The sequence below is a fragment of the Adiantum capillus-veneris genome, chromosome 7 (genome assembly GCF_014529385.1).
Source record: "Adiantum capillus-veneris isolate H3 chromosome 7, ASM1452938v2, whole genome shotgun sequence".
In the NCBI taxonomy this organism is placed as follows: domain Eukaryota; kingdom Viridiplantae; phylum Streptophyta; class Polypodiopsida; order Polypodiales; family Pteridaceae; genus Adiantum; species Adiantum capillus-veneris.
Window position 1 is genome coordinate 80,730,880 of NC_140937.1, and position 26,536 is coordinate 80,757,415.

Genomic DNA, 26,536 nt, shown 5'->3' on the forward strand with positions numbered 1-26,536 from the left:
CTTGGCAAAAGCAGTGTCCAAGTCCCTCGTGTACTGGTCGGCTTCAAAAATCTTATCTTTCGTGCTAAGTAAGGGCGGAACCTTCGTAGCACCTTCGATAATCTCAAATGGCGCCTTCCCTGTCGAAGAATGGATCGTGTTATTGTAAGCAAATTCCACCGAGGGCAAAAACTTTTCCTATTGAGTCTTTTGATCAAAAATGTAAGACTTCAATATATATCCAGTACGACTGAATTTGCAATCTCAGATTGCCCATCTGTCTGTGGGTGGAAAGATGACGAGAACTGCAACCGTGTGCCAATGTTCTTCCAAATAGCCTTCCAAAACAAACTCTTGAATCGGGGATCTCTGTCAAAGACTATTGTCTCAGGCATGCCATGTAATCTGAATATTTAGGTAATGAACAGTCTCACTAAATGATTCAGCTTGACTGTTTTCTTCACTGGAATGAAATGAGCTTGCTTGCTAAATCTGTCAATAGCAGTCCAGATACCATCGTGCCCACTCTGTGTCTTCGGGAGATCAAAAATGTAATCCATTGCTATACTTTTCCGGGGGCGGGTGGGAATGGGTAAAGGCTGCAACAATCCCTGTGCTTTATGCCCATCAAACTTGACCTTCTGGCATACCAAGCAACTGCGTACAAAATCGTCCACATCCTTCTTGAGTCTCGGCCAAAAGAAGTAACGCTCCACACCTTTCAAGGTGGTATCAATGACATGGTGACCCGTAAATGGTGGACAGTGGAATTCGGTTAGAACCTTTTCCCTCAACGGCTGTGTAACACAACAACATCGTTTTCTTTATCAAGTAGCCATCCCGTATGGAATATCCCGCTACTACCTCCCCATTCTGCATTCGTGTGAATACATCCAAAGAATCTGGATCTGTGGCGTATTGATCGACCATGTCCTCGAAGCTTCTATGATGAATCATGAAAATAGCCAAGACCAACCGCTTCCGAGACAAAGCATCTGACACCAAGTTCTTCTGTCCCTGTACATGGACAATCTGGAAGTGAAACTGTGACAAGATGTTAGCTCACCGCATCTGCTTTTCCGAAAGCTGCGTCTGTGACAAGAAGTAGCGTAAACTTTGATGATCAATGAAGACCGTAAAATCGGCTCCAAGTAGGTAATATCGCCGGCCTTGAAAACAATCGGCTCTCATAGGCAATGACATGGTCTTCTTGCATTAAGACTGCACCCAAACTACGACCACAAACATCACAATATACTTCGAATGACTTTTGCAAATCCGGCAAAGTCAAAACTGGTCCTGTTGTCAATTTCTCTTTCAAAGTCTGAAAGGGAATCACCTCTGTGGGTCCCCACGAGAAAGGGACTCCTTTCTGTGTCAAAATGTGCAAAGGGGAAGCAACCTCTGCAAACTTTCTAATGAACCGTCGGTAGTAAGAACATAAGCCCAAGAAGCTTCTAACTTCATGGACATTCTTCAAATCAGGCCAACCACATATAGTCTCAATCTTGGCCGGATCTGTACTCTTGTTGCTGAGACGATGTGTCCCAGAAAGTGCATCTCCAGTAAGAAAAATTCACTCTTCTTGGCATTGATCACCAACTTATGATCTCGCAATGCCTGAAAGACCCGTAGCACATGATGTCTATGTTCTGCCCTCAGCCTTGGAGAAGACTATAATGTCATCAAAGAAAGTGCCGACAAAAGATCTGTACTCTCTCTGAAAATCCTATCCATCATTCAATTAAAAGTCATTGGAGCATTGGTAAGGCCAAAAGGCATCACCAAAAATTCATATAAACCGAAGCTCGTCCGAAAAGTTGTCTTGTAGACATCTCCGGGCGCGATTCGGATCTAATGATATTCGCTTTTCAAATCGATCCTGAAGAAACAAGAGGATCCCTGTAATCTGTCAAGAATATCATTGATCCTGGAAATCGGAAATATGTTCTTGATCGTGATTTTATTGAGAGCTCTATAATCAATGCACATTCTTCAAGATCCGTCTTTCTTTAAAACCAACAACACCGGAGAGCAGTAGGGTGAAGTACTCAGCTGGATAAGACCCTTTTTGGCCCCTTGACAGTTGTCCATACGTTGGAACAACTTAATAATCATGCCACATCATCAGTTTGTGACAGTGACCATGTTACTATTGTTATTAGCAGTTTGAGATTATCGCGCCAAATTGTTCATTGCAAACGTGAAGAGTCTCCAGCCAAAGGTTGTGTTCTGTCAACTGGATGTGCCTCTTTATTAAATAGTTGCACCTCATTTTTCACTGGTTGTAGCTTTTCATCTATAGCCATGACTATTGAGTCTAGAGTTGCATCTCTAGATGAGAGGACGTAACTTTTCATTGTGTCTCCTATATAAAGAAGCTCTTGTAATACATTGATGATTGTTCAATCAATCAATCAAAGATGTAGTCTACAACTTGCTTTCGGATTCAACTCTAGGTTTTTAAAAATTAAACATAGGAATTAACACTTAATTCTAGGTATTGTGCACTTGATTCTCACGGAAGCTCTAATACCACTCTTGAGGGTTATAACTGCTAAACCTAGAAGAACGTGAATGGATATAGCTATATGTGGCCCCACATCGTTACCACACTGTTAAGGTTGTGTTTCCAAAGCTTTGGCTATGATATTACGATCATTTTAAGATTATTAAGAAGAATAAATACCACTCTTGAGAATTATAACTACTAATCCTAGAAGACTGTGCATGGGTATAGTTACATGTGGCCTGCCGCGCCACATTGTTACCACACTCTAAAGGCTGTGTTTCCAAACTTCGGCCACGGTATTATGATCACTTCAAGATTATAAAGAAGAATTCCTTAGTCGATTATACGCTTGAGTTACATCCTACCTAGAGAAAACTTCATCCTACATTCTTTCTTGTCTAAAGAAGATACTTGCTAATAGGTGAATATCAGCTTCTTTATCCTCATTCATGTAATATTCTCAAGGTTTCACTATGGTGCCCTTCTTGTTTCTTAGTGTGAGGGGCTCAATTAGGGTTTATTCTCCTCAAATTAGTGTGTGGCCTTGTCTATGGAAGTGTTGAAGCTTTCCTCAACATGCGTCGATGAAGAATTGGGACCAGAAGCTACGGTTTCTCACAAGCTAATAAACTCGTGCTGTATTTATGCAAATTGAGCCAAGGCTACATGAAACAGAGAAATAGAAATGCCTTTGGAGTTGATTTTGTGCTTGTGTGTGAGAGGAGATTCCATGGTTGAACTGATGGTGTTCATCATCATGTTCCTCACTTCAATTGGTTGACGTGTGCTAGTCATTTAAGTCACGAATGCTCTCAGCCACAAACCCGGTACCTTCCCCGACGTACTGCGAACTGTTTTGGGCAGGAAAGGTGGCTGTATACTATGTACAAAAGAGACCTCTGGAGATGCTCAATGGCCTATCCCCTAGAGGATGTACAAAAGAAGGAGAGGCCATTGTTATACCGCGAACTTCTCGACACACTGACTTCGTTTACATCCCCGTGAGACAAAATTTCAATTGTTCTTTTGGAGCATTTTAACAATGCAAAATTTGAAGGGTTTAGGGTTAGTTTGAGAGCCTTCAACCGTAATGTAAACACGCTTTGGTATTAGACCAGCAACTTCTTTACATGCCCATGTGAAAAAAATTCATTTCTTTTGGATCTATTAAAGAAAGTAAAATTTGAAGGGGTTCAGCTTCTCACCGGTAGCAATATTAACATTTGAGAAGAAACTAGCTGCAAGGAATCCTACTGAAACTTGTAAATTGACATAAACAAGATAAAACAAAATTTGAATGGCATAGGAGTTCAGTCTGAAAAATTTGAGGCCTGCAGAACACCCACAAACTAAAATTGAGCTCTCTCTCTCTCTCTCTCTCTCTCTCTCTCTCTCTCTCTCTCTCTCTCTCTCTCTTTGTTTTGTACTGTTGTTAGGTTATTTTGTTACTCTGACTTTGTATCAGATCCACCACCTTGTAACTTTCTGGTCTCATAGGTCACTATGGCCTTTTGAAGACGTTAATATAACATTTCATTTCTCTCTCTCTCTCTCTCTCTCTCTCTCTCTCTCTCTCTCTCTCTCTCTCTCTCTCTCTCTCTCTCTCTCTCTCTCTCTCTCTCTCTCTAGATTCCATAGGTAGCAGGGGTCGCCCCATTTGTGGCTCGGGTTCGATGGATCCGCCTACCGAAGGGGAAGGGCCGGGTGTAGATAGCTACACCACCCCAAAAAAAACAACAGCTACATTTAAACGGAGAAATAGAGATACTGTACTATCACCAGGATCCTTACGTGTTGGGAAAACCTCCAAGATACATGATGAGCTAATGATGGAGAAGGTCCAGGTGATGCTCAAATCAGAGCTAAACTATATGAGGGATGACATCATGAAGGAAATACACACGAGCGCTGAGAGCTACAGGACCTCCATGTATGGAGACATGATGAGAGAACTAAGGAGAGAGATCCGGGAGATACAGAATGAGGAAATTCAGATCTTGAAAACGGAATTACGAAACCTAATCAAGGCCGAAGTAAATGTAACAGAATGCGTTATGCAAAAGAAACTCGATGAGACAGTAGCAAGTTTTGAAGCATGGAGAACAAATATGGAAAAGCACATGGGGGAAAAAGATGCAATAATCGAGGAGCTAAAAGGAGAACTTGCGGCTTGCAAATCTGCAACTAAGGAGAAGGGAGACGACCAACCTTCGGTGCTGAAGGAGCTCGAGGACATGAAGGATCAGATGAAAGCTCTATGGGAAGGATATGAACAGAAATCGAAAACGGCATCTTCATGGTCGGAACGTCTTTTTAAGACACAAGAAAAGGTTGATGAAGCAGAGAAATGGATTGAGGATGCGAAGAAAGGGAAGGCCCAGATGCCCGAGACCACACCTACCGCCATCTTTATTAATATGACCATTGAGGAAGAGCAGAAAAGGAAGAATCCGGCTCTGCATGTGCGGGTCACAGGAGTCAAAGACAAAGAGAATGTAGATGAATAAGTGAAGGAACTACTACAACGCATGGGCATCACAGAGCCTACTCACACAAGTGCATGGAGAGTGGGCAAGAAAGGAATCGATGAGAAGGGAAACGTAAAGGATAGGGCACTTATTCTCCGCTTCCTGAATATAGAAATAAGGAAAGAACTTCTAAAGAAGAGGCCAACTCTTAAGAAAACCCGTATTTTCTTAGGAGATGACCTTACATTGGCACAAGTGGCACACATGCAAGAGTTGATGCCAGAGATCAGGGCAGCAAGAGAAAAGGGGAAAATCGCCTTTTATAGAGGAGGGAAAGTAGTGGTTCTGGAAAAGCGCTCAGCATGACGGTGTGAGACCTATGGGGCGACGCTCCGGATAGAGGCGTGGAATTGTAATGGATCATATAGGCTAGATGTAGGTGCCTTTGAAGACAGCTTTAGGGACAGAGACATAGTTTTCTACTCAGAGACACACCAGATACCGGGACAACTTATGCCACATGTGAAGGGTTATTTATGGGAAACAGCTAGTCGACCAAACAAGAGATCTCTACGGGGTAGCCAAGGTTCAAGAGGAGCAGCAGTCTTATTTAAAGAGGATCTGAAACCACTACTATAGATTATCAGGTAAGATGAGCAAGCAAGGTATATGTGGGTGAGAATGAGAGCCGAGACAGGTAGATTTCTATATATTGCTATATGCTACTTCCCTCCAAGTACATCAGTCTACTCCTCACCTAAAGGACAGTCCCCTTTCTCCATATTGAATAATGACATATGGGAGTTCTCTAGAGATGGAGACATCGTTCTCTTAGGAGATTTTAATGCCAGAACGGCCAACTCTCAAGCAGTATTCTATGATACTTCTGAGGAAATGCTCAGAGAAGTGGATTTAGCACAAAGGGGGCTTACTAGAAACTCACAGGATAAAGAACACACTGAATATGGGAGACATCTCATGGAGATGGCAACTATACATGGTTTGGCCATACTTAATGGTCTAGAGAATTTCCCTTTATTTGGGGGATTCACATGCTTCCCGCACAGGCATGGGGCCAGTACAGTGGATTATGTCATGACTTCACCAAGCTTTATTTCTAGTATCGAGGACTTTAAGGTGGGACCCAGACCGGTTGGGATTGCAGTGGATCATGCTCTCTTGACCTTATCAATCTCCTTCCAATACAATGCCTCTCAAGTACAAAGGAAGAAGACACACACAAGATATACTCTCACGCCAGAAACTGATTCAGTCTCTGTGGAAAAGATCTACGATAGGATGTGGGCAGCCGAGCCAGTATATACTTAGCGGAGATTACTTCTCAGTTAACAGAGATACTACATGGAGCAGCACAAGAGGCATACCCACACACTCAACCTGATCAGAAGAGAGGATCTGGGAACATGCCTCAAAACAGTTGGTATGACGAGGAATGCAGAGAGACGAGAACCCAGGTCCAGAAAGAGTTTACACTTGGGATCATCACATATAAGCAGTCTCAGATTGCTCTTCGTCGTATAGTACGTCGCAAGAAAAGGGCATTTTTAGCCAAACTGGAGAAGGATTTATATCAGCTCTTCTTGAGTCAGGACTCACACGAGGCCTTGCGTTTATTTCACGAGCACTCACCGCCTCCGACGATTACTTCTCCTAAGATTTGGGGTCAATATGTAACATCATTATATATGGTATCTGGACAGCCTCCATTACCAGATCCGCTAGAGCCATACCCTGCTACTAGTACTTTCTTTACTACGGAAATGGTGAAAAAAGCCATTGATACGATGAAGACAAGAAGAGCATATGATCATGATGGTTTAGTAGCAGAACATCTGATCCATGCCAGGGATCTACTTTCAGAAGTCCTTGCTCGTCTGTTTAATCGGGTCATGTGTGAAGGATTACCTGAATCTTGGAAATTATCTACTATCGTACCTATTTTCAAGTCAAGGGATCCTATGATACCCGGGAACTACCGTGCCATTATGGTAGGTCACACATTGACCCGACTGTACGCATCCATTCTTGAACAAAAATTGAGTAGATGGGCAGAGAATGAGGGCATAAGGGCAACAGGACAAGCTGGATTCAAGAGGGGTTATTCCACTTTAGATCATATTCTTACACTCGGAGCCATTATTGAGGAAGGAAGAGCAAGCGGGAGAAGGATGTATTGTTGCTTTGTGATTTTCGGAAAGCTTTTGATACACTACCAAGGGCCAGATTGATGCGCAGGATGCAAGAGTTAGGGGTCCCCAAAGAGATTATTTGGGGGATCATGGCCTTATACGGGTCAGTAACTGGATATGTACGTACTCCAGAAGGGGATTCCCACATTGTTCATTCCACCGTTGGAGTAAAGCAGGGATGCCCACTCTCCCCTACTTTATTTGGTATGTACATAGATGAGGTATCAGATTACATTGATAGAGAGGGTGACAGAGGTGCTCAACTTGCAGGGTCATGGATCCCTTTGTTGTTGTATGCAGATGATATTGTATTGATAGCAAAATCCCCAGATGGAATGCAGAGGCAGCTAGATGCATTACATAAATTCGCGGAGGACAATGGACTATCGGTAAACTTCGGTAAACCCAAAGTTATGGTGTTTAACACCACACCGCAGTGGGTTAAAAGATCGGCACCTACATTTGTATATGGCCAGGATACAGTAGAGTACACAGATGCATACACATACCTTGGTGTGGTATTTGAAGGACCGAAGTTTACTCTTAAGAAAGCAGCGGATGCTAGATTGTCCAGAGCCTCTGCGGCCTTGGGAGGGTTGGAGAGGATGTGTTCACAAGTGCAGTTTCAAGAACCACGAACAAAACTTTGGCTCTTTGATACTGTGGTGGCTTCGGCTATGCTTTATGGGGTCCAGATTTGGGACCATCTGTGGATCAGGATAATTGGAAGTCAATGGAGAGACCTTTGGTATCTATGATTTCCCGAATGATTAGAGCCAAGGCCTCCGTACCACACGCGATTACCCGAACGGAACTAGCTACCCCTCCGATAGAAATTGAAGCTCTTACCAGATCGGTGTCCTTTATACATGGTTTCTGGGATACAAATAATTGCCGATATACTAGACTGGCCCTCGAATCCTCTCGACAATTAGCAATGAAAGGGGATACATCATGCTGGTATGCGTAACTGTCCTCGTGGTTTCAGAGACACGGGTTCAGTATGGAAAGATTACCCCCCTTCCAATACTCTCTCGAGGCTCCATCACTAGCAATTACACGAACGGAGATTAATAAAATCATTCGTCAGGATCTTATACAGTTGGATACTAAGAGGACATGGGTAGACCCTACACAAGAATTGGGCACGAAGATGGCCGACTACAAAGAAAACTTCCTACAGCTATCTGAAGATGGATTTGTGATTCGCTCGAGCTACATGGATACCCATCTGTCTCATGGTTTGAGATGTGCTATTGGTCAGATTCGTACATCCTCACACCAGTTGGAAATTGAATTTGGCAGATTTAGGGGAATCCCACCTGAGAGCAGAATTTGCAAGTTATGCGGAATGGAGCCAGAGACAGAATTACACTACATATGCGACTGCACCGTATACTATGAGATACGTGGGCGTTTCCATTGCCTATTTAAAGAAGGCTTTGGACCTCTAGATAGAGTCGTGCAATACCAAGATCAAAGATGCTTAGGCTTGTACCTATTGGAACTACATCGGCACAGGGATAATCTAATGAGAAGACAACGAGCACTGTAGCCTCAGAGGCAGATCACAGATTTCTTCGGATCGAGAGAAGCAGGAGTGGAAGGAGAAGCAAGAGGCCAGCAGCCAGCACAAAGGAGTACCCACATTCATACCAAAGGCACCCTCATTGACAGGGCGATTGAGCTTAGCAAATCGAGACGACCACGACCGAGATACAGAAGCACACTTCACCGGAGGAGACTACAACAAAGGATTAGAAGCATTCTAGCCAGACACCCAGAATGCTCCTAAGAAGTTTATTTAATACTTTGTATTTAGTTTTTCACATTTATTTTCACACTTTTCACACTGAGTACTTTAGTACTAAGGTACCCAGACATTGTAACAGATTCACCACTTTTGTATCAGTTTGGTCTCATAGGTCACTTTGGCCTTTTGAAGACGTTAATATAGCATTTCATTTCATTTCTCTCTCTCTCTCTCTCTCTCTCTCTCTCTCTCTCTCTCTCTCTCTCTCTCTCTCTCTCTCTCTCTCTCTCTCTCATAATTGCGTAGAGAAAAAGCAGCCACGCAATTTCCGGAAATCTCCGTAATTGGCGCCGCAAAAAGCGGGATTCTGCCGTACGGTGCCACGTGTCATGCTTCCGCACTTTCCGGGTTCTGTCCTGTTGCCATTAGGGTTAGGGTTAGGGTAGGGTTCTGGCAGGTTTTAGGGTTTGCAGGTTTTAGGGTTAGGGTTTCCAGAATTAGGGTTTTCAGCAGCATTTAGGGTTAGGGTTTCTAGAATGGTCTCGGGCAGCCATGTCATCACTTTGTGACAGCATGACTATGCAGAGCGGTTGTACCAAATACCAGGAAAGCCACTGATCCCGAAGCTATAAGATCCACTCCCTACCATCTTGACTTTTTTCACAACTGACATGGTGGAGCATCTAGCATGGCCGATCAGCATATCACCCAAGTAAGCAAAATGAGCATTGATTTATGCAGCAGATGCACTATCCCTTTTGATAGCACGTCTCCAAACGAGCTTTGATTGAGGGACTACCAGAGGAGTGCCCATCCACAAATCTGGCGACACCCTGGATCATGAGAACTGCATGACTATTATGATTGGAGACACATTGGCCAGACTCTGAGCAGAGCTCAGGACTTATGCACAGATATCAGGGCTAAGAGCACCAGGATAGGCTGGTTTCAGAGGCACTTTTTCTCTTATTGATCATATTTTCGTGGTTTGTTGCCTAATAGATGTGGCAAAGGTGTGGAAGAGGAGGCTTTTCCTCTGCTTTGCGCATTTCCCTAGAGCCTTTGACATTGTTCCCAAACAAAGAATCTTCCAGCGCCTTAAGGACATTGGTGTACCCTCCACGATGATCAGCGATACTTTGTATGCACAGGTTACAAGAAGAGACGCCCAAGTGGTATGTTGGACCCCATTGCTAGCATATTGCTGTGAAGCAAGGGTGACCCCTATCCTAAACGCTATTCAGGCTCTACATTGATGAGATATCGGACTACATTCTGGCTGGTAAGAGGACGAGCAAACCTGTCAAGTATATTGTTATAGTATACTTTACGATGATGACACTATCTTGATTTGTAAGTCGAGTGAACCTTGGAAAGACCAAATACATGATTTTTCTGCATCAAGAACAGTCAAGAGCATAGCAGTACTCACATGTACCACACCCCCAGTTTGGAACTCGGTGGAGCTGGCTAGGTACATGAATTTCACAATTGTACTCTCTAATACCCCTACATTTAGAACCACCTTGAAGGTGAATTAAAAGAGGTATTGCAGGCCATTCTGAGGACATACATGAATGTAATGGAAGTCGTGGTACAAACGAGACTAGATATGTACTTCTACTTTTAAAGCATACCAACCAAACAGGACTATTCACCCTTGGCTTAAATTGTCCAAGCAAGAAAACTCCTTAAAAAAAGTTGAACAGTGACCAATGTGCATCTAGCCCATAGCTGTCTGCAAGGTGAATGCCCCAGAGCTATACAAGGCACATGTGCATCTATAAGGTTCCATCTTCGGATTTCTCTTGTCTCTCACCTCTTCCAGTCATCCTGCCTGCTTTTAAGAAAACTAATGCCTATTGTCTTTGATCTAAAGATACTTTAGATTGCAGGCACAGGAATGCTACAGGACTCTTTGTTTTATAAAACAAGACCCTCTATTATATTTCTCCTTGATTGATTAAAAGAAGGTGAATATATGTGTGATTCTAGAGAGAAATTTAACCATCTTTGGTAATTACTACACAATAAGTCAAGGGCAATGCTTTCTTGACTAAAATGATCAATCTAGTGTAAGGAGCTCAAATAACCTTAAAAACTAAGCAAACTGCATGCCATAAACTTATGTATGTAGATCAGTTTAAATAGACCTCATAGTAAAATCAGAAAAAGATCGTAATAGATACAGCTAGCATCATGGTGTAAAAACTACAAGGCCTACAAGTTTTCCTCTATACCCTTGAGGAATTTAGCATCATTCTCTCCCTTCACAAATCATGTCCAAATAAATTGTTAGTTAAGTGATAATGAGAAATCATTACCAATAAAGGATCCAAACATCATGAAGCACATCATATAAATGACTGATAGAATAAGAAAAAAAAAGTAAGATACGAGCCAATAAGCTCCATCTCCAAGTCCATGCATCTTCATCATGATTCTAAGTCTTTGTTGTTTCTCGTATACCAGAGTTGAAATGATCACCTAAGGAGTATCCAATGGCTGATTATACTTCTGTTAGGCAATGCTTAAACATGTAAACAAACTATAATTGTTCAAGTATGCAGAACTTGATGTGATAAGGATTTTGAGAGGAAAAACAATTGGAGGGCATGAAACCTCTAATTTCTGAATAAGAGAAGGAAAATATACAACCTCTCAATCTATTCAAAAGATGGAGCCAAAAACCCAGCATGATAGAGGGGTTCACATACAAAAATATTGTATAATGTGAGGGTCTAGAAACATTAAAATATTTCTCTTCAAAGTCCTTCACCAAAATGTCCAGTAGAGAAACTTTAACGTGTCCACTGGCACAGCATTTCTGCAGATTCAAACCCAGCCACGCAGTACCCTTGCCATGCGTAAAAAGAAGTTGACATTTTTCTGGAGACCCCAACATGGTTTCGGAGGCCTCAACACGAAGGTTTGTAGAGTTAAATGGCATAATGGCATATCAGACTATCCTTAACTCCCCCCCCCCCCCCCAAAACTGGGACCCCAGCCTCCCCCCCACCCGCCAAAAAAAAGGTCAGCTCCCAAAAGAAAGAAACTAACTAAGCTGAAGATATTCGTAACGTGATAGCAAACTTTAATTAGAAGAAACCACTCACAGGGAGTAGAAGTTGAATCACCCACATGAAAAACAATGGCCCTAGTAATGCTGAAAAGTCGAGCTTTAGGGTTGTTGCTGACTTAGGCATCTCTGAAACAAACCATAGAGGCAGTTGTGCACTTGAGCCTAACAGAAAACGTAGAAAGGCCTGAGCCACCTGTTCAATACAAAGTTTTTAAAAACCAAAGTCAGCACGGCCTGCCTGGATACTAGTCAGCTAAATATTTAATCAAAAAATTTTGTTGAAAATTTAGCATCCACTTTCAATCTAGAACATCAGAGGCCTTTTCCTTTCTTCCACATTTTGGCTTTTTGTCCAGATACGGCACTTGGCTTTTCTTTTTCTTTTTGTTTTTCTGGCCTCTTCTACTCTTTTTTTGCTTTTTTGGATTTTGCTCTGTTTTCCATTTGTTTGTCTGGTGCATTCCAAATTGGCAATATGCATCAAGATTCCCCTTGCAGTAGGCACACGCATACATGCACACCCATGTGTGTGTGTGCACACGCACTCACTGAAAGAGGAAGTTTTCTCGGTTCTGACTGGACCTCAATGTAAGATCAATGATTGGAAGCTTTATACATGGCCATTGCTTGCACGTATAAGAATAGCTCGATACATCATTATGGCTTACGTACAATTTCAGCTTTCGCTATTGGTTTGGAATGCAAACCATATTGATCACTTTATGTCCAAGGCCATGGGATGTTTATGGCGAACCCAATCTGATTGCATGGGTTTCCATTTGCTTAAAGAACTTTATAGAGTTCACCAAAGATACATGGTGGTCTTAATATTCTTGATAATAATTTCCACATGCTTGCTTGAAAGGCCTCTTTGCTGCCTACATTTCTTCAAGAACAACAACCGTGGACTAAGATGTTAGCAACTCTATGTGGACACATGAAAGTTTGTGCTTATAGTGGATCTCATTTATGGACATGCTTCCAATCATATATTTGGTTGCTCATATGCTACCTGTTTGATTTTGGCATGGCAGAAAATATTGTGCTCTAAATGGACGACCGCCAGATATGGGCAATCTATTAAGCTCTCAGAGTATACATTGGAGCAGAGTCTTTCAACTGCCATTAGCTTTGGGCTATCCAAGGAAAGCATATAATCTCTATGATTGGTATGCATCGAGTTGATGATGTGGTGATGCAGATAATATGGTTCTTTCTTCTCCTACGGTTATCCGAAAATGGCATTTGGGAATGCATCATCGACTAATATGGAGAACCATCAGTCAGCTTCTTACACCTTTTCAGACAATTCCTCTGCTTGAGATTACGGAGAATTTGCAGGATTGGTGTTTTAATAGCCAGGGCTACTCCTCCTCTGGTTTTCAGCCCATTGTTTCCTGCTTGTACCCTTTTCTCTGTTTATACTAGTATAGTTAGTTATTATCCAGAAACGCATGCCTCATTTTCTTTTTTTTCCATTTATGTCCAGTCCTGCAAGCATCGATGGCCTTTTTTTTTAAGCGTTATAGCAGTATTTTTACCCCAGAAAACATACCAACCTCCTACAGAAAAAGCGCTGATAGCTTGCATTGCCTACCAGATTCATAGACCTAGGTAGTCGAAGCATCCCAGGTGGTTTATTTGCCGATGGACTTCGTAAGGTATCATTGTACCAGATTGTTACATCCAGCTTTGAGGTTGATGTGTCTCCAAAGTCAAATGCTGTTAGTTCAAGATTCAGAATAACAGGTTAAGATCATTAAAAAAAAGAGCCATAAAAGAGAAGTTTGAACTTCTTGCCTACCTGCAGAGAATTCATTAATCATATTAATGGGGTTTCCTTTCTGATATCCCCCATACAGCTCTCGATTTATGCTTGTGAAGTTGTCTCGCCACAACAGAAGGGATTCCAGACAATTGTAATCTGTCACAGACCCAACTCTTATGCCTTGTAGCAGAAATGATTGTAGTAGGCTCTTAAGTGTGGTGTGTTGCCTCAGAAGAGTCTGCAAGAAGCCTCATTTACAAGACCAGCATGAGGACAGTAGACACCACAGAAGACTCGCAGCAACAGAAATACCAAGAAATACTGACTACAGAAAAGCGAAGCATACTGTGACACGCATAGACCATATACAGCACAATGAAACTCAATACACAATGCCAAATTTCAGTACAATGGTGATTGGCACTTTCAATCTCACTCCTCACTAGCTATCATATACATGCAGGGGGTCGAGGCTTAACTATGGAGAGTGATAGAGCATTGAACTCTGCACACACTGGACTGAAGTCTCCAAGGACTATACAGACTAGGGTGAGAAGCCTCATAGTTACCCAGAACAGGAAATCGGGACGGGGAACGGCAACGAGCATGAAACACCATTCCTTGTTACAATCTATAGATACTCACGTCTAAAACACGGAACGGGGATTCAGAACTGGAATGGGGAACGGAGACCTGAAAATGGCCATTTCCTATAACTTTAAGATGCCTAACCGCTGAGGTAGTCCAAAGATATACTATGACAAAATATCTGAGTAGATAAAGGGATAATCTGGACCACCCAGTACCACTTCATAGCTAGCCACCAATCAATCTCTTGGATGCTTTGCAGAGGTTTGCCCATGAAAGTGGTTTCTCTGTCAGCCTTGATAAAACCAAGGTTATGGTGTTTAATACCACCCCACAGTGGATCAGGAGGTCAGTACCCGCATTCACATACGGCCAGGAGACAGTGGAGTATACAGATGCTTACACTTACCTTGGGGTGGTCTTAGTTTCAGAAGCCTACAACGAAGCTCTGGCTCTTTGACACTCTGGTGGCTTCCGCATTGCTCTATGGAGCTGAGATATGGGGACCTTCATTGGACCATCATGGGAGGTCGGGTCACACTGATGGATGGGGACATGGAGAAGCCTCTGGTCTCTATGATCTGCGTCTTATTAGAGCCAAGGCTTCAGTACCACGTGACATTATCCGAGTAGAGCTAGCTGCCCACCCCCCCCCCCCCCCCCCCCCCCCCCCCCCCACTAGCGGTTGAGGCGCTCACTAGATGAGTCTCCTTTATACACCACCTGTGGGATCTTCCCAAAGACAGATATGCCCGCCTAGCACTTGAGTCCTCCCGACAGTTAGCCATGCACGGAAATACAGCATGCTGGTATGGGGAGAAGACATCATGGTTTTAGGCACGTGGGTTCAGCATGGACAGATTGCCCCCCATCCAGTACCCATTGGATGCACCCTCTCTGACTATAGTCTATTACACAGTCTGAGATCACCAGGCTCATCCGCCAAGACCTGACTCAGCTAGATACCATGAGGGCATGGATACAGCCGGCAAAGGAGCTAGGCACGAAGATGGCTTTCTATAAAGAGCATCTTCTCCAGCTTACGGAGGACGACTTTGTGACGAGACCCAGATACATGGACACCCACTTGTCTCATGGGATACAATATGCTATTGGCCAGATACGCACATCTTCACACCAGCTTCGGGTCGAGACTGGGAGATACAGTGAAGTACCAGCAAAGGCCAGCACATGCCCCCTGTGTAACATGGAGCCTGAGACAGAGTTGCACTACACATACCATTGCCCAATCTACTATGAAACACGAGGCCACTTCCACTGCCTGTTCAGAGAGGGCTTGGGACCACTCTCTAGAGTCATGGGGTACGAGAACAGAGATGCCTAGGATTGTTTTTGTTCGAGCAACGCAGACACAGAGAGAGCCTTATGAGAGGAGAGGCTAGCCAGTCTCAGAGACGGATCAAAGACTTCTTTAGAGCAAACAATTAACATCCGGAGGAGCTACTACCACAGCAAATCCCACATTCTCCTCGCACCAAAGGCACGCTGATGGACCGAGCGACCCAGCCAGGGAGATCCAAACGCCCACGACCGCGGACGACTACATAGCATCGACAAAGGCTGCATCACAGGATTCGGATCACTTTGGCCTGACATGCACGACGCCCGGTCAAACTACTACGATGGAGGAGATTGATGAGATCCGCCAGCCGATGTTGGATCTCTTGTGATTTAGCTCTTTCTGAGGATACACCCACACTGTGTTGTCTTAGCCCCCCATTCACTTCACCCCCTACCCCCTACTCATATCCTACACAAGCCCAGCTAGCTGCTTAGCTCACATCTAGCAGCTTAGGATTCTATAGTATTTTTATTTTGTTCCTCAGACTTTGTATAAAATCCACCACATTGTAACTTTCTCGTCTCATCAGTTACTTTGGCCTTTTGAAGACGTTAATATAACATTGCATTTTCATCTCTCTCTTCTCTCTGTGCTCCCTTGCCCCCGCTCCCGCTTCCCCTCGCGCTCGCCCCCCCTTTTGCTGCCACGCCCCGCTGCTACTCTCCGCCCCCCTCACGCTGCCCCTGCTCCCGCTCCCCGCTGCCCCTGCTCTCTCTCACTGCTGCCCATGCTCCCGCTCCCTGCTGCCCCTGCTCGCTCTCTCTGCTGCCCCTGCTCCTGCTGCTGCTCCAGCCCCCCTCACGCTGCCCCTGCTCTCGTTGCTACCCCTGCTCCCGCTCCCACTGCCCCTCTCGCTCGTCCCCTGCTTTGTTGCCATGCCCCGCTGCTACCCCCCCCCCGGCCCCCGCGCTGCCTCTGCACCCCCAGCCTCCTCCTCCCCGCCCCCCCTCGCGCTCTCCCTACAACCCCAACCAAGCGTAGAGAAAGAGGTGGGAAAACTTTTTTAGGCAGAGAGAGAGAGAGAGAGAGAGATAAAAATCACTCTTCTTGTGAAGACCTACAAAAAAATTTATTTTTGGAGAAATTTACTCTCACAACCAAGGGTATTTTGGGAATTTTGGAAAATTTGAAGGGCATTTTGGGAATTTATGACACAATAATGGGGGTATTTTGGGAATTTTTGAAATTTGAGGGGTATTTTGGGAGTTTCCATAAATTAGAGGGGTATTTTGGTAATTTTCTCTTTTTTTAATTAAAAAAACCGGCCACTCTAGGCCTTCAATCATGAGGAAACAAAATGACAAGGATGACCCTATGGAGGATGCCATTCAAAAATGCAAAGAAGAAATGAGCGAGTCCATGAACAAGATCAATCGCCATCTCCTAGGTACTATTAACGCACTCGACGAGCGCGTGTCGACACAGGAAAGCACGATACATACACTAGCGGATCTTGTGAAGGCCCAAGATGAGGAAATCGCACTACTCAAGAAAGAGCTTGCAGAGGTGCGATTGCAAAATGTCCTCGAAGAGGGAGAGCTTCAACTCTCAGTAATTGAAGAGCTTAACACGATTAAAGAACAAGTGCGGGCCATCAAAGAGGGTGAGGAGCAACAAAAAGAAATGACGACCTCGTGGGTAGATGTCATCACAAAGACCCAACAAAAAGCAGAAAAGGTCGAAAAATGGATCAAGATTGTCAAGAAAGGAAAGGGCAAGGAAATAACCCCCACCCCCACACCAACCATCATTAACTTGACACTAGCAAAGAAGCAAAGGAGACGTGTGCGGGCCTTACACGTAAGGATATCTGGCCTCAGCAACCAAGATAATGTGGATGAAGAGGTGAAAGAACTCATGACTCTAAGAGCTACCCAAGGCAGAACGCTCGCTGCCGCTCTGTGCACGCACCTACATCCCCCCCCCCCCCCCGGCCTTCGCTCACACCTCCCCCCTCCTCCCTCGCGCTGCGCATTACCTTGCCCGCTGCCCTGCCTGCCGCTGTCCAGCCCACCAGCGCGCTGCCCGCTGCCCTGCCTGCATGGGTTACAGCCAGCCAGCCTGCTTGCGGTACGCCAGCCCTCGCGCCCCCTTTTCGCCATCGCTACACTGCCCGGCCCTTGGCCTCAGCCCTCCACCCGTCCCCTGTTTCCCTTTTTCGCCTTCCGCCTGCCTGTAGGCTGTTTTTTCAGCTTGCTGGCATTCGCCTCGACATCAACGACCTTATCCTTTCAACAACAGACACAGAATGGTGACCTTTGCTCCACCTCAGAGGACTCCACAGAAGCCCCCTTGCCCGACACCGCGGAGCCGACCCTTCGACTTGCTCTTTCGCCAGAAGAGCAAGCAAGCTTGATGGCCGAAGTGAAGCGCTTGCAAGCCACTTCGGTTACCTGTAAGATCATTGGCACTTGGCCCAGTCGGGGCGAGATTCGGGATTTATTACAGGCCCGTCTTCTCTCTGATGTGGGCAAGATCACCGATGTCCAAATCCTCGGGAGAGGGTACTACCAGGTCGAGTTCGAGTCTGCAGATATGACGACCAAGGTGATTTCAATGAGCCCACTCGGCATCAGAGCAGCTCGACTTACTTCCGACGTTGGCATCACGATTTTGACCCTGCTACAGATGTGCTCGAGGAGGAGGCAGACTTGCCGATTTCGGTTTGTTTCCCAGGCCTGAGGCGAGTGTACCATCCCCTCATACCCAAGATTGGTTCCATGTTCGGGACAATTTTGGAGTCTCCACGCACGGCAGCTTCAGTTGTGGCCAAGGCCGCAGGTCTACCTACTGTGCGGGTTCTCGTTCGTGACACTCCCTCGGTGGCACTGCTACCTAGGGTGAGTGGGGGATGGATCAGACAGAGTGTGGAGTATTCGGGTCTCCCTAACCAGTGTTTCATTTGCAGACAAATGGGCCATATGGCAAAGGCCTATCCTCGCAGGAGACCTTGACCCACAGCGCACCATGCGTAGCCTCCCAAGGCTGAGCATGCCAAGCAGCCAGGTACACAGGCTAGTACTTCGACAGAGACCAGTGACTAACCAGCCAATGGTTGGCAGCAGGTGCCTGGCCGCTGCTAGCGGAGAGCTCACCCCACTGCTCCTCTTGGTGGCCGACCTGTTATAGCTCAGCAGCACTGGGTTTCGACTGGGAACCGTTTCAACCCCCTTCAGCAGGGCCTGCCTGAGGAGGCCCCATCCACTTCTATTCCTCCACCATCACCTCCTACTCCCTCGGCCGCTGCCGCCCCGCCTCCCCCGCCCCCTCCCCCCTCCACCTTCGCCCCCCCGCCCCTCCTCTCCCCGATGGGGCCCACAGCCTCGTCTCCCGATCCCTCCACCACTCCTCCTCAAACGCAAGGTACTGGGTACTGGCCACACTTCTGCCGCGAGGCGTTCTCTTGGTAGTGCTTTTGCTACGAGCCGTGTGGCTCGTGAGGGACAGTCCCACCTAAGGCCACCTTTTTGGGTGCTCACTTCTCCCTTTGCAGCGATCCCAGAGGTCTGACAAGCTTCGACATTCGCAGACGTTAGGATTTCTTCGACTATAGCTTCACTCGGTTTCTGGGTGATTCCTCTTCCGACTTGGAGGAGGCCAGCTTTCGAGTCCACGTCCTCTTTCTTGCAACTAGAGGCAGTGAGGCCCTGGACACAGTGGTGGATTTCTCCTTTCCGTTGTGTGGTAGGGATATCACAGAGTGGACCCGCACAGAGTCCAGGACTGGCTCCAGACCCAGGCTACTGAGTTCTTACACCACACGGGGGACTTAGCAGTGACAGATTTGGTGCAGACACTTTGGCCTCTTGCCAAGTTCAGCGTGACCTCGAGATGCAGCGGGTTGTAGGCACATTGTGGTGCACTTGTTTGCTGACACTCAGTGCCCTCCGTGTTATGTTTTTGTGCATGAGGATTCTTGGACAGAGGATGTAGCCCTTCGGGCTGCACCCTCGGCTTGGACCTGGGTGGGACAATCACTTCTTGCACGCTTGTCTAGAGGTCGTTCGGATGCGGATTACTCCCCATCCAAACCGGCCTCAAAGATAGAGAGGTTGGCTGCTGTTGTGGCATCTGTTTTCTCTCACTGACTCCATGAGGATCATCTCATGGTATGTGCATGGATTAGGAGGGCCCCAGTTTCGCCGTCAGAGGGGTCGGCAGCGTCAGGAGCTGCAGAGATGCTTTGTGGGTGGTGAGATTGACATTCTTATGCTGCAGGAGTATCACCTTTGTGAGAGCCGCATTCGGCATTGTGGTCAGATTTTGTGTGGTCGCTATGAGACTTTTTGGTCAGCTGCTTTGGACCTGGAGGCATCCAGGGTGGGGTATGTATGACCATTGCGGACTCTTTGCAGCAGGCCATTGTGGGCAGGGGGATTATTGTGCCAAGCAGGGTTCAATGGATTACTATGCAGGTTCAGGGTTGCCTGATGGGCTTCCTGAACATCTACGCGCCTAATGTGGCGAGCGCACGTGCAGAGTTTTGGGCTCACATTGCAGAGTCTCTGTCGCAGGCAGAGCAATGGTGCATTGGGGGAGACTTCAACATGTTTGGAGGTAGCCATACTACTGTGCATGGAGATGACTTGGCGGCTTGGGAGAGGTTATGTATGACTTTACCGGTTTCAGATGTGTGGCAGCATTCTAGCTTTGTGAGGCCACCTCACAACCTGGCCTTCTCTCGTTCGGACCATCGAGTAGTAGGAGCGAATCTCTCACGGATAGATCGCTTCTACACTAGTGATCACTTCTGTGACTTGGGAGGGACTGTTGGCATTTTGGCTGGGATATCCTTTTCAGACCATGCACCAGTGATTCTCGCGATGACTGATAGGCAGAGGAGGGCGAGCACCATGCTACGCATCCCAGAGAGGGTCTTGCTGGACTCTGCGCTGAGAGAGCGAGTGTAGGCAGGGGGGTTATTGTGCCAGGCAGGGCTCAGTGGATTACTATGCAGGTTCAAGGTTGCCTGATGGGCTTCCTAAACATCTACGCGCCTAATGTGGCGAGCGCACGTGCAGAGTTTTGGGCTCACATATGCCGCAGGCAGAGCAATGGTGCATTGGGGCAGACTTCAACATGTCGGAGGACCCAGCTGACAGGGTTGGTGGTAGCCATACTACTGTGCATGGAGATGAGTTGGTAGCTGGGAGAGGTTATGTATGACTTTGCGGGTTTCAGATGTGTGGCAGCATTCTAGCTTTGTGAGGCCACCTGACAGCGTGGCCTTCTCTCGTTCGGACCGTCCAGTGGGAGGAGCGAATCTATCACGGATAGATCGCTTCTACACTAGTGATCACTTCTGTGACTTGGGAGGGACTGTTGGCATTTTGGTTGGGACTTCCTTTTCGGAAGGAAGCATTCTAGCTTTGTGAGGCCACCTGACAGCGTGGCCTTCTCTCGTTCAGACCGTCCAGTGGGAGGAGCGAATCTATCACGGATAGATCGCTTCTACACTAGTGATCACTTCTGTGACTTGGGAGGGACTGTTGGCATTTTGGTTGGGACTTCCTTCCTAAACATCTACGCGCCTAATGTGGCGAGCGCACGTGCAGAGTTTTGGGCTCACATCTGCCGCAGGCAAAGCAATGGTGCATTGGGGGAGACTTCAACATGTTGGAGGACCCAGCTGACAGGGTTGGTGGTAGCCATACTACTGTGCATGGAGATGAGTTGGCAGCTTGGGAGAGGTTATGTATGACTTTGCGGGTTTCAGATGTGTGGCAGCATTCTAGCTTTGTGAGGCCACCTGACAGCGTGGCCTTCTCTCGTTCGGACCGTCCAATGGGAGGAGCGAATCTATCACGGATAGATCGCTTCTACACTAGTGATCACTTCTGTGACTTGGGAGGGACTGTTGGCATTTTGGTTGGGACTTCCTTTTCGGACCATGCACCAGTGATCCTCGCAATGACTGATAGGCAGAGGAGGGCGAGCACGATGCTACGCATCCCCGAGAGGGTCTTGCTGGACTCTGCGCTCAGAGAGCGAGTGGAGGCAGGGGGATTATTGTGCCACGCTGTCACAAAGTGATGACGAGGCGGACAGCAAAAACCCTAATTTCTGCCAGAAACCCTAAAATTCCTGCAAACCCTAATTTCTGTCGGAAACCCTAATTTCCGAAAATCGCGGAGGCTGAAAAATAAATAAATAAATAAAAATTTGGAAAATGATGAGCGATGCGAATTTTGCTTTTTTGTATAAAAAAAGAGAAAAGACTCTCTAAGAGAGAGAGAGAACTGATGCTTTTTATTTTAAAAGCTTTTGGGGCTCTGCTTTTGGGCATCCCTTGTACCTTTAAATTAGTGGTGAGGGCCTCACTTCTCAGAGCATCTGGATGCAGAGTCTGAGAGTGAAACCCTAGAGACTCTCTTGTACTTTGATGTGATTAATATAAAAAGAAATACCGAAAGGGGCGCCAGTCTTTGGGGCCAATATCTCTAGGCACGGAGCTCCGCCGGGCCAGTGCAAATCTATTGTGATCTGTGAATTATTTTCAAGTGGTTATTTGGTGCTGTCGCGGTTGATTCTTGACTTGGAGTGTCCAAGTCTGTTACAGTGGTATCAGAGCACGGCCGATTTCTCTTCTACGGGAAATCCGATCCCCGAAAAAAAAATTCCACGGCACCTATGGCTTCAAACAATGATCAGTCGACTCCCTCTGCATCTGGAAATGCGGGCTGGGATCACAACGAAGATTCATACAAAGAATATGACCCACCTCGGCTTACTCAGGCGGAGCAAAGAGAGATGAAGCGTCGTCAATTGATTGGCGATGCAACAAAGATGATGCTCAATTTTGCCAAGGACCCGAAGATGGCAAAATATATGAACCAGACCTCTTTGGAAGAGGTACAGATGGAGTGGCAAAGAACCACAACACCGCTCCCGAAACCCGCTCTCAAGAAACCTTCTGCCTCCAAGAAATATACAGAGAAGGAACTAGAGAACATGGTTGATGTACGGATTGCTCAGCTTTTCAACGTGCAAAAGAAAGACAAAAAGCACGGCAAAAAGCAGATGAAAGGCACTGACTTCCCGGGATATTTGGGTCGTCGGTCGACATTTGACAAGGCAAAGAAACAGAAGAAGCATGTTCGATTTGAAGGAGTACCCAGTTCTTCTTCTTCTTCTTCTTCTGACAGTTCTTCTAGCTCTTCAGATTCGAGCGAAGAAGACTGAAAAGGTAAAAAGCGAAGCAAGAAACAAAGCTTCGGAAAGGGCAAGAAGAAGGCTACATCTCACCCAGAGACTGACAGTTCTACTAAGGACAGACAGCTGAGATTCTGATGATGGAAACTTTTATGCGAACAAGAAGAATTTTTACAAAGCTAACCAGTATGACTTTCTCAAAAATAAAAGTAAGAAAGTCCGAGAGTTTAAGGAAGGTGGCCACTCGATCAAGTTTGATACTTTTTCAGGATACTCAGATGCTTCGAAGGCTGTCTTTTATACAGCAGACATCGCTTTCGCGAGAGGACGCTATTCAGAGCACTCCAAGATTTGGAGAGCTACCTCTTACTTTAAGGGGAATGCTCGTACTTGGTGGTCCACTCTTCTTTTAAACAAGACTGCGCCAGTTAAATGGCTGAAATTTAAGAAGCTTTTAATTTCTTCTTGGTTGACGCAAGAATATAAACGAGATATACAAGCTGCTTGGAACCATCTTCGGATGACCAAGAAAGATACAATCAATGCTTATTGTGTAAGATTCTGGAGCTCTTTTCTACCCGCCTCTTCATTCAAGAAGATCTCGTTCAGAGAATAGATTAAGCAGTTTACCTTGGGTCTACCTACAGAGATCCGAGATCACTGCTTGGAACAGAAGTCAGCTTCTATTCAGGAGTTGATGAGTCATGCGAAGCGGGGCTTTGCCATTCACTCTAGCAGTTTGACCTACCCCACAGATAAGGCCATGACACAACGAGCGGAACAGACTTCTAGGAATGAAAGTAGAAAGAAAAAGAGCAACCCAGGGAAAAAGATGCACGACCCAAGCTTACTCATGAGGAGAGAGCTCGCTTCATCAGAGAGGGGAAGTGCTTTGGATGCGGGGAACATGGACATATCTCCGCAAAGTGCCCTAAAAAGTCACAGAAAGAACAAAATGATAAAGACGACGACAGGCCTGAGAGTTTGAGAGCAGCTGAGGAATGTGGCAGAAAAGGCAGATAGAAAAGCAGAACTGGTACCACATGGCGTGGGACCTGCACCGAATCTAATGAATGAAAGTACAGACTTTGCCTCTTTTGGGGCAAAGTGAAGCAAGCTCTTTTGAAGGAGCCAAGGCCAACTTCTTTTCACTTGGAATTGGCAGCTCGATTTGGAATTACGCCCGACAGACTGACGCCACAGGCGGAGGTAGTTCGACTGGCACCCGGATGGGATGTTGCCATTACACCGAGCATTGGCAAACTTTGTTTGCAATGACAAGGGTGTTCAGGGCACGCGAGTGACGTTCTACTCAGGATCCCTTGGTACCACAAGAACTACGCCATGGTTGACTACCGGGCCGAGAAAGCGACTTTGATAAATGAAGGGCTTAGAGATTGTACTTGATGAACTTCAATTTCTTACGCATTCTTTTGGGAGAGAACTGAACGCTGGATAAAGGTTGAATATGTTTTGACCTGATCAAAAGAACGCCAAGATTTTGCTCCACACTCATGCCGATTGCTTTTCAGAGGGCCTGAAGATCAAACCATTGATCTGATACATGGAAGCACGCCACCGAATCGGCCACCTTATCGTGTGAGCCGAGTACAGAATGAAAAGATTATGAACCTAGTGAAAGACCTCTTGGAAAAGGGTCTTGTCCAGCCTAGTACTTCACCGTATTGCTCTCCAATGTGGTTGGTTTTGGAAGAAAGACGGATCTTGGAGAATGTGCATCGATTATAGCGCTCTCAACAAAATCACCATCAAGAACAGATTTCTGATTCCTAGGATCGATGATATACTTGACAGGTTACAGGGATCCTCGTGCTTTAGCAGGATTGACTTGAAGAGTGGATATCATCAGATCAAGATAGCACCAGGAGATGTCTACAAGACAGCTTTTCGGACGACTTTTGGGTTATTTGAGTTTTTGGTGATGCCTTTTGGCTTAACCAATGCTCCTGCGACATTTAACCGGATGATGGACAGGATTTTTCGAGAGTACAGGCTATTTATTGGCACTTTCTTTGACGACATCATTGTTTTCTCCAAGAATGAGGCAACACAGAGATCATCTGCTTCAAGTCTTTCAGGCATTACGAGATCACACGTTAGTGATTAATGCAAAGAAAAGTGAATTTTTCCTACCAAGAGATACACTTTTTGCGACACATTGTGTCAGCAGCAAGAGTGCAAATGGACCCGGCCAAGATAGAGACTATCCGTGATTGGCCCGATTTGAGGAATGTCCATGAAGTTAGAAGCTTCTTGGGACTGTGTTCGTACTACAGGCGGTTCATACGAAAGTTTGCAGAGGTTGCTTCCCCTTTGCATACCTTGACACAGAAAGGAGTACCTTTTTCGTGGGGACCCACAGAGGTGACTGCCTTTTGGACATTGAAAGAGAAATTGACTACGGGACCTATTTTGACTTTGCCGGACTTGCAGAAGTCATTTGAAGTATATTGTGATGCTTGTGGTCGTAGTCTGGGTGTTGTCTTGATGCAAGAAGGCCATGTCATAGCTTACAAGAGCCGTTTGTTCTCTAGGCCGGAGATGACAGCACAGATCTATGAGAGAGAGCTTTTGGCGGTTATCCATGCTCTTACTCAGTGGCGGCATTACCTACTCGGAGTGGATTTTACTGTCTTTACAGACCATCAGAGTTTGCACTACTTCTTGTCACAGAAGCAGCTTTCGGAAAAGCACATGCGGTGGGCGAACATCTTGTCACAGTTCCACTTCCAGATTGTCCATGTGCAGGGACAGAAGAATGTGGTGGCAAATGCTTTGTCTCGGAAACCGTTGGTTCTGGCTGTTTACGCGATACATCATAGAAGCTTCGAGGATATGGTCGATCAGTATGCCACGGATACAGATTTTGCAGATATTTTCACACGGATACGGGATGGGGAGATAGTAGCTGGATACTCCCTTCGGGAAGGCTACTTGATGAAAAAGACTATGTTGTGCGTTACACAGCCGTTGAGGGATAACATTATGACTGAATGCCACTGTCCACCTTTTACGGGTCACCGCGGCATTGCTACCACCATGAAGGGGGTAGAGAGATACTTCTTTGGGCCGAGACTCAAAAAAGATGCGGAAAAGTTTGTGCGCAGTTGCTTGGTATTCCAGAAGGTCAAGTTTGACAGGCATAAGGCACAGGGATTGTTACAGCCTTTACCCATACCCACCCACCCCTGCGAAAGTATTGGAATGGATTTCATTTTTGATCTCCCAAGAACACAGAATGATCACGATGATTTTCCGATTACATGGCACGTCTGAGACGATCGTCTCCGACAGAGACCCCAGATTCATGAGTTTGTTTTGGAAGGCAATTTGGGAGAACATTGGCACGCAGTTGCAGTTCTCGTCATCCTTCCACTTGCAGACTGACGGGCACTTTGAGATTGCCAATTCAGTGATTTTAGATTTATTGAAGTCTTGTATCTCGGATCAGAAGACTCAATGGGAAAAGAACTTACCTTTGGTGGAATTTACCTACAATAACACGATACACTCTTCGACGGGGAAGACGCTGTCAGGAGTTTTCTGGAGCAAGGGATTGCGCATATGTACATACACATGCATGGTGCATCGAATAAAGGATTGCCCAATTTCCATAGCCAGGTGGTTACGTGGGGCCCAC

General features: G+C 45.9%; 1 protein-coding gene across 9 annotated transcripts in view; it reads right to left on the reverse strand.

The window, feature by feature from the left end:
* LOC147454114 (ABC transporter A family member 7-like) overlaps positions 1-26,536 on the reverse strand; it is a 177,554-nt gene that overhangs the window by 77,845 nt on the left and 73,173 nt on the right. For all 9 annotated transcript variants that reach the window (XR_015188592.1, XM_086516108.1, XM_086516112.1 and 6 more), the window contains 5 exons: positions 13,809-14,010; positions 13,602-13,726; positions 12,039-12,197; positions 11,247-11,409; positions 3,697-3,822 (listed from right to left, as the gene is read on the reverse strand). Coding sequence is in view for 8 of the 9 variants with exons in the window: in XM_086516108.1 (XP_086372234.1) it covers positions 3,697-3,822; positions 11,247-11,409; positions 12,039-12,197; positions 13,602-13,726; positions 13,809-14,010 (775 nt within the window). In the remaining variant the exon portion in view is untranslated. The remainder of the gene's footprint in view (positions 1-3,696; positions 3,823-11,246; positions 11,410-12,038; positions 12,198-13,601; positions 13,727-13,808; positions 14,011-26,536) is intronic.